A 10,548-nucleotide genomic window follows, 5' to 3' on the forward strand; every position below is an offset into this window, starting at 1 on the left:
CGCGAGTATGCGTGTGCACAGCACGTGGGCCTGTCCATCACCGGCCTGTCACACCCATACCGGGGTGTACATCCCACACACACACCTGTGTCTGCCGGGTCTCCTCCCGCCAAGCCAAGCAGGGTGGGGGACCTTGGCGGGGGGCGGGGGCAGCTGCCAGGGGGCTGTGCCTCCGAGTGCCTGGGTTAGGGGCCAAGGGCACAGGCAGGGGAGGAAGGAGGGCACAGGCTTCAAAGCCAGAGGGAGGAAGGAGGGGTGGCACCCCTGAGCCCCTCGCTGGCTGGGTCCTGCTGACCCTTGTCCAGGACCACACGCCCCCCCTGGCCCTGGGTTCCCTGCTCTTGGCTTCCCTCCCACCTCCCACCCTGGAGCCGAGGCCTGGGGCATGCCAAGCTGTCCCCCAGTGCCAGGTGGGCTCAGGAGGGTGGGCGGGCGGGCGGGCAGTGGCCTTCCCTTCCCGCCCGGGGCTGCTCGGGGGCAGCTGTGTCCTGGGCACTGACAGACCCGACCCTGAGCTGAATTCCGGCTGCCCTGTCTGGGTCCCTGCCCGTGTGTCCTGGCCTCTTGGTGGCGTGAGTGTTGCCCCATCCGTCGTCCTGTCCGCAGCTGGTGAAGCTGTGCAGCGGCGTGATCGAGGCTGGCAAGGCCTACGTCACCACCAATAGGCTCTTCGTGAGTGGCGTCCGTGACTTGTCCCAGCAGTGCCAGGGCGACACCGTCATCTCGGTGAGGGGGCAGCTGACCTCTGACCTCTAGTCAGGGGCGGGCGAGGGCAGACAGCCCCTCAGGGTGCCCTGGCCTTGGGAGCAGGTGGGCGTCTGCGCTGGGCTGCGGCCTGTGGGCGGGAGGTGCCGGACACTGGGGGCACAGCCATCCCATCTGAGCAAGGGTCTTCCCCCACCCACCCACCCTGCCCCCAGGAATGTCTGCAGAGGTTCGGAGACAGCCTGCAGGAGATGGTCACCTACCACATGGTGAGCCCTGGCCGGGTGGGGGCAATGGGGGGGCGGAGGGGAGGATAGGGCAGGGCCCACCCACCCGGCGGCTTCCTGATCTGTCGTCCCATCCACCCCCATCCCAGGCAGCCCCTGCCCCCACCCCTGCGGGCTCCCTGCAGGCCCCGCCCAGCCTGGAAGGCTCTGGGCTGGCTCCCGTGCTTGAGCTGAGCTGGCAGGGGCGGGCGGTGGGGGAGGCCACGTTTCTGCTCCTGCAATCTGGCCGGGGGTGGGGGTGGGGGGCGGCACATCGCTGAGACAATGCTGTGTCCCAGGTGAGGGCCAGACAGCCAGCCGGGAGGCACCTCGACCCTGCCCGGGGCTGAGGGCAGCGGGGGCTTGGGGTGGGCAAGGCCTTAGAGGGTCATCCAGGGCCACCCGGCAGGGGTCATGGGCCAGGCAACGAAAGCATCTCCCAGGCTGACCCCACAGCTACCAGATGACTCCCAACCCTGCTGCTACCCAGACTGGGTCTGCGTGACCTCGAGCCCCTCAGGGCCCCCACTGTGGACACACAGAACAGACCGAGGCACACGTGGGTGGTCAGACCGTGGCCTGGAAACCAGAGCCCCAGACTAAACAAGGGGCCCATCCCCTGTAGGGGAAGTTCAGAAATAAACCAGCGCCGGATGGCTTGTCGTCCTGCCCCGTGTGTCTGTCTGTCTGTTCCTGGTTAGGCCCCAGCTCTCTCTGGGGTCTGATTTTGGGTCCGGCCAATGCTGCAGGGAGGCCCCACCCTGCCCCCGGGCCAGATTACTCAGGAGCTCCGGCTGCATCTCCATCCTTCTTATTGCAGGGCTGGGCATCCCCCAGGTGGCCTCCCAATGCCGGGCAGCGATGGGTGTCCCTGTGTGCGCCTGCCCTGTCCGGGCTGATGTGGGGTGGACCATAGGAGGGGGTCCATCTGCGACAGCGTTGGCTTCTAGTCTGGCTGAGAGCCAGGTGGGGGGGACGGGCAGGTGGTCACAGCTGTCGCCTCTGGCCGCCGACCCAGGCCTGGGGGCCCGTGACCCTGCGAGGCCGGCTCTGTGAGGGTGGGGCTGGACGGGCCTTTCCCTGGTTCTCACCTGAGGGGCCTGGGGCCTGGCCTCTGGGGTCATGTGGGGACAGACGCCTGACACCCGTACCCTCCTTTGCCCCCAGATCCTGTTTGACCAGGCCCAGAGGTCTGTGCGGCAGCAGCTCCACAACTTCGTCAAAGAGTGAGTGGCCCCGAGGGAGGCCTGGCCTCTCCCGGCCCCAGGAGGTGTCAGGGTGACACCCACGCTGGAAGGGGGAGCAGACGCAGCTACGCTTGATCTGGGAGGGTCCAGGGGCCTTGGCAGGGGTCTCAGCTCAGTGCTGTGTGTACAGCTGGGGAACCCCCAGAGTGGAGAGTCTGGAGCGGGGTGAGGCTGGGGGTCCCCCCAGGCTGGACCAATCCCGGGAGTGAGGGGGAGGGGCCTGAGAAGGAAGAGGCAGTGAGCGGTGGCTAGGGGGTGGGGCAGCGGGGCTGGAGGCTCAGGGCACAGAGGGGCTGGGAGCAGGGAGAGCATTCCCTAGAGGTGGGAGACCCCACGTGCACCCCTCCTCGGACCCCCTGATCTGACGCCCACCGGCCTCCAGAGACGTGCGCAAGTTCAAGGAGACTAAGAAGCAGTTCGACAGGGTCCGGGAGGACATGGAGCTGTCCCTGGCGAGGAACGCGCAGGCCCCAAGGCACCGGCCGCATGAGGCGGAGGAGGCCGCGGGTGCCCTGGTCCTCGCCCGGAAGTGCTTCCGCCACCTGGCGCTGGACTACGTACTCCAGGTCAGCCCCTGGGCGTTCCCGTGTCCCTGCAGACAGGGAGCTGCTGTCTGGAGGGGCCCCTCTGGCTTGAGAAAACTTGAGATGCTTGGGAATGGACATGGGGGGCGGATGCCCACGCAAAGGCCCGAGGTGGGGTTGGGCTAGGGACAAGCCAGGGCTGTGGGCTGCAGGGGGCGGAGGCCTCGAAGGCCTTGCTGAGGCAGGGCTTGGAGGGACTTGGAGCAAGGGAGAGAATTTGTGGTTTTTGCCTATGGGAGGGACCCAATGTCCTGAACTGCGACCACAAGAGGATGGATGGGCACCAGTTCAGGGAGCTGAAGATGAGCTGGAGGTCTTGGGGGACCACAGCACCCTGAGTGGACAGTGTGGCAAGGTCCAGGTCGTGGTCCGACCTTGGCCCTGACACCCCTTCGCCTGTTCACTCCTCCCCCGGCAGATCAACGTTCTCCAAGCCAAGAAGAAGTTTGAGATTTTGGACTCTGTGAGTGCTGTATGAGGGAGAGGGGTTGCCCTCAAGAATAGGCACGTGCCGCAGGCGTGCTGGGTGTGGGTGCAAAAGCTGGGGCCCCGGCCACTGCCCCTGGGGGCGGGGCCTCACCTGCGTGCCCCCCCCACCCCCCAGATGCTGTCCTTCATGCACGCCCAGTACAGCTTCTTCCAGCAGGGCTACAGCCTGCTGCACCAGCTGGACCCCTACATGAAGAAGCTGGCGGCTGAGGTGAGCCTGCGGGGAGGGGGCCCTGGGGCCAGCTTGTCAGGGGAGGGGGGTCCACGTCCCTCTCTGTGCCCTTCCCCACAGCTGGACCAGCTGGTGATCGACTCGGCAGTGGAAAAGCGGGAAATGGAGCGCAAGCATGCCGCCATCCAGCAGCGGGTGAGGCCCTGCAGCCCTGGTCGCCCCCGCAAGGGGCCCCGGGTCCACTGCCCCTCACCCCGCTCCACGCGAGGACCTGGGGGGCCCAGCGCACGGACACGCGCCCCGTCCCTCCCCAGGCTGACTCTGATCTTTGAACTGCAGTCAGAGGCGGGAGTCCCCACCCTCAGGGTCTCAGCACAGTGGAACGGTCACTTAGACGCCAGCGCCAGCCCCCTCAGCCCACAGACGCTGGGGCTGCAGCTGGGACGGGGATCCTACTGCGGCCACAGCTGGCCGGGCGCGGCCGGGGGCAGAGACGGGCTGCGGGGCGGGAGCTGGCGTACCCAGCCGGCAGGGAGGGGGCGGGGCTTCGCTCACTGGCTCTCCCCCTCCTCCCACCTCTCCTGCTCTCGCCCTCAGACGCTGCTGCAGGTGAGTGGGCGCCCACCCCGGGGGGAGGGGCCCCCGGTGGGCAGGGCCTCTGCCCTTCCCGCCCCGCGGCGTTTCAGCACCAAGGACACCTCCACGGCCCCGGCGCAGCTCCGGACGCGCGGCCCGCTCCAGCGGAGGTGGCTGAGCTGGGACCGCGTCCCCTTCGTCCCCTTCGTCCCCTTCGGGAGCAGCTGCAGCTGTCCCTTCCCGCCCCCACTCAGCCAGGGGAGCAGGTGGCTGGGCCTCCTCTCCCACTGCCGGACGCCCAGGACAACGCTCAGTGTCTCCCCAGCCCGCGTGAATGGAGCTCTGTCAGGCTGGTCAGGGCAGCCCAGCTGGCGACATGAATGGGGGACAGCTTCCTTCCTGATCCCAGAGCCTGCTGCTCTGCCAGGCTGGGGGGTGGGGGCTGGAGCTCTCCGGGCCCCCAGCTGTGACGGGAGGCATCTGCCCCCACGGGGTTTTGGGTCAGGAAGCGGCTGTGAAGATGCCCCCCCACCTCGCCTCTGGGGCAGCCCGAGAGGGCGGCAGTGTCCCCGCAGCCGCGGGTGGGTGCTCACTGGGGGCTGGGCTCCAACCACCCCCAGGACTTCTCCTACGATGAGCCCAAGGTGGAGTTTGACGTGGACGCTCCCAGTGGTGTGGTGATGGAGGGCTACCTCTTCAAGAGGGCCAGCAACGCCTTCAAGACATGGAACCGGTAAGGGAGGGCCCTTCCTCAGGGGGTGTGGGGCAGGCATGGGGGCCGGCCCGGCCTGACCCCTCCTGGCCCATCCCCCTGCCCAGGCGCTGGTTCTCCATCCAGAACAGCCAGCTGGTCTACCAGAAGAAGCTCAAGGTGCGCTGGGCCCAGGCAGCAACGCCTGGGGCCTCCCCACCGGGCCTTGGGGTGGGCGATCGGTGGGGGGCGTTACAGGGCTGAGGGTGCTGACAGGCACCAAAGCCCGAGTGGCCAGGGACAGAGGCCACTCAAGTCTCAGGCGGTCGGCGTCTCTTGAGCAGAGCAGTGGATGGGCGGTCGGTGCGGGGCAGGGCTGGGCACTGAGTGCGAGGGCCACGGCGGTGCCGCCCGCAGGACGTGCTGACCGTGGTGGTGGACGACCTCCGGCTCTGCTCCGTGAAGCCCTGTGAGGACGTCGAGCGCAGGTTCTGCTTTGAGGTCGTGTCGCCCACCAAGTGAGGAGGCCCGGCCCAGGGCGGGCGCGGAGGGAGCCCCTGCCCGCGCGGCCTGACGGCCCTTCCCCGCAGGAGCTGCATGCTGCAGGCTGACTCGGAGAAGCTGCGGCAGGCGTGGGTTCAGGCTGTGCAAGCCAGCATCGCGTCCGCCTACCGGGAGAGCCCTGACAGCTGCTACCGCGAGGTGGGCCCTCCAGCGCCCTGCACACGCGCGCACAGCTCCCGCAGGCCGCACGCCAGCTCGCGTGTGCATCGTGTACGCGCACGTGAGCATGTGTGCACACATGCGGGCGTGGGCTCAGGCCTCAGGGGCCTTGGCCTGTGCCAGCACCTGCGTCTGGGGAGGAGGAGGGGCCCCGCTGGGGAGACTGGGGCTGGAGCTCCCGTGGGGCTGAGCGACCCCTCACCCTGTCTCCAGAGGCTGGACCGCACGGCGTCCCCGTCCACAAGCAGCATCGACTCTGCCACGGACTCTCGGGAACGCAGCGCCAAGGGCGAGAGTGTGCTGCAGCGCATGCAGCACGTGGCTGGGAACAGCCAGTGCGGCGACTGCGGGCGGCCGGACCCGCGCTGGGCCAGCATCAACCTGGGCGTGCTGCTCTGCATCGAGTGCTCGGGCATCCACAGGTGGGACCACTGGGTGGCCAGGTGGGGCGCGGGGACCAAGGCGTGCCCTGACTTCCCCTCCCCCCACCTCGCCATCCAGGAGCCTGGGCGTCCACTGTTCCAAGGTGCGGTCCCTGACCCTGGACTCGTGGGAGCCGGAGCTGCTGAAGGTGTGGGGGGCCGTCACAGGCCTCTGGATGGCTGGGGGCAGCGGGTCGGGGGCGGGAGCCAGGTCTGCAAGCTTGGGGGGCGTTCAGTGAGCTGGGCTGATGCCCGCACCACCCTCTCCTGCCAGCTGATGTGTGAGCTGGGAAACAGCACTGTGAACCAGATCTACGAGGCCCAGTGCGCAGGGCCGGGCAGCAGGAAGCCCACGGCCAGCAGCCCCAGGTGAGGTGGGGGGCAGCCTGGGCAGGGCCAGGGGACCCCCGGCCCACAAGTGCAGCCTCACGTCCAGTCCTGGTCCAGGCAGGACAAGGAGGCTTGGATCAAGGACAAATACGTGGAAAAGAAGTTCGTGCGGAAGCCGCCCTCGGCACCGGCCCGGGAGGCCCCACGGCGCTGGCGGGCGCAGAAGTGCCCACGCCACCACAGCTCCCCCCGTGCCCACACCACCCGCCGCAGCAAAATCCGGATGGAGCCCGTCCCGCCCTCTGTGGCTGCTCTGTGCTCAGGTGGGAGGGTCTGGCAGGTGCGCCCCAGCTCACAGGCCTGGGCAGGGCGTGAGCCTCCAGACTCTGGATCCCAGGGAGGCCGGGGTGTGGGGGGGTGGTAGGAGGCGGGGGCAGGGCTCAGGGGCACCCCAAGCTCTGCCCACCTCCCACCACAGCCTGGTTCCTGCCCTGCAGGCTCCACAGAGCCCAGGTTCCGCAGGGACTCCCTCTTCTGCCCGGATGAGCTGGACTCCCTCTTCTCCTACTTCGACGCGGGGGCTGCTGCAGCCGGTCCACGCAGTAAGTCCCCTGCTGCCCACCACCCCCCACCCACACCCCCGCTCAGCAGGGGCAGCAGGGCAGGAGCCAGGCACGCTCGCCTGGAGGGTGGATGAGTGCGGGACAGCCTCGGCCACTCGCTCAGGGACCGGAGGGACGGGCTTTCCTTGCAGGAGGGACTGGTCTGGGGATGGGGAGAGTTTGGAGGTCAAGCAGGGCTGAGGCTGGGACAGTATCTTGAGGGGCCGGGGGTAATTTGGCCACTGGCTTGGAGGCTGGGGCCGTGACCCTCAGGAGTGATGTGGGCGCGTGTGCTGTGGGCACACAGGAATGTGTGTGTAAGGGTGTGACTGTGCATACAGGTGACCACCTGTGAGTGCATAGGTGTGTATATGTGTGGGCGTGTGCCCATGCACATGTGCACGTGCCTGCTGGAGGCTGGACCGGATCCTGAGAGACAGTTGTGTGCATCTTCCCCAACCCCTGCTGGAGTTGGGGGTGCAAATGCTACAAGTCAGGGCTTACCCCGTTAACCGTCTGTCAGCACCCACCGGCCTGGGGCGTGTGGGCAGAAGGCGTAGGTCGGGGCCAAGAACTGGCCAGGCTGCTGGGGTGACGGAGGTCCCCTCAGGCAGCAGAGAGCGCTGTCTCACCACCCCTCAGCCTGGTTTCATCTGTGAGGGATGCCCTTGGGTGAGCAGGGCCAAGTTCGCTCGCTGTGGCCTGGGGCTGTGTCTGGGGCTTGGCAAAGACCCCACCTCTGGGCGGTGACTGCCTAGCCTGCACCGGCCACAGCTAGGGCTGACCTGAGAGGGCGGACTTCCACCTGTGGCTGTGCTTCTGGGGGACAGGCGATACTGGCTCTCTCAAGCTGTTACTTGATTCTCTCCCCTTTCCTCCCATTCTGGGCAGGGCTCCCCTCTCCCTCACCCCCCAGCATCCCCCGGAGGGTGGGTAGGGTGCCAGCCTTCCCGCAGGGCTGTGGGAGCAGGGCTGTGGGAGCAGGCAGAAGCGCTCAGGACCTCCTCTGCTTGCGTACCCTGCAGGTCTGAGCAGCGACAGCGGCTTAGGGGGCAGCTCCGACGGCAGCTCGGATGTCCTGGCCTTCGGCGTGGGCTCCGTGGTGGACCGCGTCACTGAGGAGGGTGGGTGTGCAGCTCCCCAGTCCCGGGCCACCTGTCCCCCACCGCGGGCCAGGTCAACGGCCCTGACCGCCCCCTCCTCGCAGAGGGTGCCGAGTCGGAGGAGTCCAGCGGCGAGGCAGATGGAGAGGCGGAGGCCTGGGGCCTGGCGGACGTGCGCGAGCTGCACCCCGGGCTACTGGCGCACCGCGCGGCGCGCACTAGAGACCTCCCCGCACTGGCTGCGGCTCTGGCGCAAGGAGCCGAGGTCAACTGGGCTGACGCGGAGGACGAGGGCAAGACGCCGCTGGTGCAGGCCGTGCTGGGGGTAAGTGGGCGCGGGTTTGCACCCTTCCACGGCGCGCACGCGGGGCCCTCGCCCTCTGCTGAGGACCGGGCTCGGTCCTGCTGAGGCACCCAGGGAGGCGTGGGGCGGGGGTGGGGGGGTAGGGGGTGGGGGGACAGGGGCCCTGCAAGGGACCATTTCTGTGGCTCCGCTTGGTTTGAACCCACCCCCCACCCCACCCCCAGGGTTCCTTGATCATCTGTGAATTCCTTCTGCAAAACGGAGCGGACGTGAACCAAAGAGACAGCCGGGGTCGGGCGCCCCTGCACCATGCCACGCTCCTGGGCCGCACCGGGTGAGTCGTGGGTGGGCCGCACCCCTGCCCCCTCCTCCCCCACCCTCCCCTCCCACCCCTCCTCCCCCACCCTCCCCTCCCACCCCTCCTCCCCCACCCTCCCCTTCCCCACCCCCCCTTGCCCCCCGTGGACCCGGGTCGCCTGCCAGGACCTGCCCAGGGCCTGCCCCGACTTGCCCCTCCACCCTCAGCCAGGTCTGCCTGTTTTTGAAGCGGGGGGCGGACCAGCATGCCTTGGACCACACGCAGCAGGACCCACTGAGCATTGCGGTGCAGGAGGCGAATGCAGACATCGTCACGCTGTGAGCACAGCACGGGGGTGGCGGGGGCCGGGCGGCAGGAAGTGGGCGGCGGGTGGAAGCGCCTCACGTGGCCCTCTCTCCTCCAGTCTCCGTCTGGCGCGCATGGCCGAGGAGATGCGTGAGGCCGAGGCGCCTCCTGGCCAGCCGGGGCCCCTGGCTGGCAGCAGCCCCACCGAGCTCCAGTACCGCAGGTGCATCCAGGAGTTCATCAGCCTCCACCTGGATGAGAGCTAGGGTGGCAGGGCCTTGGCGGGACCCCCACTGGCCCATTTCCTGAGAGCCCCGGAGCTCCTGGAGCCCTGCTGCCTGCTCTGCCCCCCTCGGAGCTGCCCTGACCCCCACGGCCCAGAGCAGGACCCCAGCACTGAGTCTTCTGAAGCTCCATGTCTCCCCTGGGAGGTGCTGCATCACCCCACCCAGGGACCCTGTGTCTTCGGGTGACCCCTCCCTAGGGGGCCTGGGTTGGCTCGTGTCACAAACCACTCTCAAGGCCCCACATCACCTCGTGCCCCTCTCTGCTCCCCCAGGCCCTTGTCACCTCATGCCCCTCTATCCCTGGGGCCCATGCTGCTTGGTGCCCCACTCTGCCCTCAGGGCCTGTGTCACCTTGTGCCCCCACTTTACTGCCCAAGAACACTGACCTGCTAGTAGGGGCCCTCCCACATCCCCAGAACCCCTCCACTAGGCCCTGGGGCTGGTGGCTGGCCACCAGCACGTGGCGAGGGCAGAAGGGGCCGCCCATCCAGGGAATCAACCCGCGTACCTCACTTAGTGACCCCAGCATCCAGGCTGGGCTTCTTGGGTGCTTGGGGGGCTCTGGCCTGGGGCCTTAGCCCTGGCTGGGTGCGGATGTCCCGAGGCCGTGTGGCTGGCCATGCAGGCCCTCGTGCCCCGTAGCCCCACCCATTCCCCCCCCCTTTCCCACAGCGGGTGGCAGGGGTGTGGCTCTTCCCACCCCTGCATCCGACATCCTTTGTCACGGACTGAGGGGTTTTCTACAATGATCTCCTTCTCACTTTGTTTCACGTCTTTTCTCTGGACTCAAGGACCACTTTGACCCCCAGCTCTGCCTGCTGCTAGGGGAGGCGCCTGCAGCTCAGCCCTGCCCCCTCGCCAGCCTTCCCCCCCACCACCTCCGGCTAGACCCATGGGGCCTTGGCTCACTACCCAGGGCCCTCTGATGCCTTCTGCATTCCCCTTCCCAGAGCCCTGGGGCACCGGCTGGGCCTCTCCCCAACTCAGGCCCTCGGCCAGGCCAAGGCCAGTTGGTTGCTCACTATGCAAAGACTGCCCAGGGAGGCCCCATGGGCAGCAAGGTGGGTGCGGACTGGGCTCCCAGCTCCCTCTCCTGCTGGCTGTGACCCCTAGAGAGCAGAATCAATGCCTTCCTCTCTCCCTGCTTGAGCTCTGCCCCCGCCTCCCGCCCCACTGCCTGCATCAGAGCCTTTGCTGCGGCCTCGGCTGGCTGGCGGGACCCGCCTCCGTTGCAGATCACAGTTAATAAAGGGCCACTGGCACCTGCCCCCTCGCCTCGCCCACCTCACTCCGCTCTGTCTTGGCTGGGGACGGGGGCGGGGCGGTCTCTGCGTCCCCTGCTTTCCCCAAGGGGAGGCCCTGCGTGGGACAGCACCAGTCGTGACCCCAAAGCGTGTAGTAAGGCAGAGCCCAGTGCCCCTGCTGGCGGCCTCGTGGAAGCCA

The 10,548-nt window shown here is 68.2% G+C and overlaps 1 protein-coding gene across 1 annotated transcript in view; it reads left to right on the forward strand.

Annotated features, from left to right (window-relative positions):
- Positions 1-10,372, forward strand: part of ACAP3 (ArfGAP with coiled-coil, ankyrin repeat and PH domains 3) — a 14,521-nt gene extending 4,149 nt beyond the window's left edge. The window contains exons 3-23 of the mRNA XM_089902172.1: positions 607-726; positions 921-974; positions 2,139-2,197; positions 2,601-2,784; positions 3,221-3,265; positions 3,407-3,502; positions 3,584-3,658; positions 4,660-4,772; positions 4,859-4,910; positions 5,148-5,248; positions 5,321-5,432; positions 5,667-5,875; positions 5,955-6,024; positions 6,150-6,244; positions 6,323-6,528; positions 6,703-6,807; positions 7,833-7,931; positions 8,015-8,235; positions 8,439-8,548; positions 8,740-8,850; positions 8,937-10,372. Of these exons, the coding sequence (XP_089758298.1) occupies positions 607-726; positions 921-974; positions 2,139-2,197; positions 2,601-2,784; positions 3,221-3,265; positions 3,407-3,502; positions 3,584-3,658; positions 4,660-4,772; positions 4,859-4,910; positions 5,148-5,248; positions 5,321-5,432; positions 5,667-5,875; positions 5,955-6,024; positions 6,150-6,244; positions 6,323-6,528; positions 6,703-6,807; positions 7,833-7,931; positions 8,015-8,235; positions 8,439-8,548; positions 8,740-8,850; positions 8,937-9,084 (2,385 nt within the window). The 3' untranslated portion in view covers positions 9,085-10,372. The remainder of the gene's footprint in view (positions 1-606; positions 727-920; positions 975-2,138; positions 2,198-2,600; positions 2,785-3,220; positions 3,266-3,406; positions 3,503-3,583; positions 3,659-4,659; positions 4,773-4,858; positions 4,911-5,147; positions 5,249-5,320; positions 5,433-5,666; positions 5,876-5,954; positions 6,025-6,149; positions 6,245-6,322; positions 6,529-6,702; positions 6,808-7,832; positions 7,932-8,014; positions 8,236-8,438; positions 8,549-8,739; positions 8,851-8,936) is intronic.
- The last annotated feature ends 176 nt before the right edge of the window (positions 10,373-10,548 follow it).

This window comes from Delphinapterus leucas, chromosome 1 (genome assembly GCF_059928025.1).
Source record: "Delphinapterus leucas isolate spDelLeu-1000000601 "Yukka" chromosome 1, BTC_Dleu_Yukka2, whole genome shotgun sequence".
Lineage (NCBI taxonomy): Eukaryota > Metazoa > Chordata > Mammalia > Artiodactyla > Monodontidae > Delphinapterus > Delphinapterus leucas.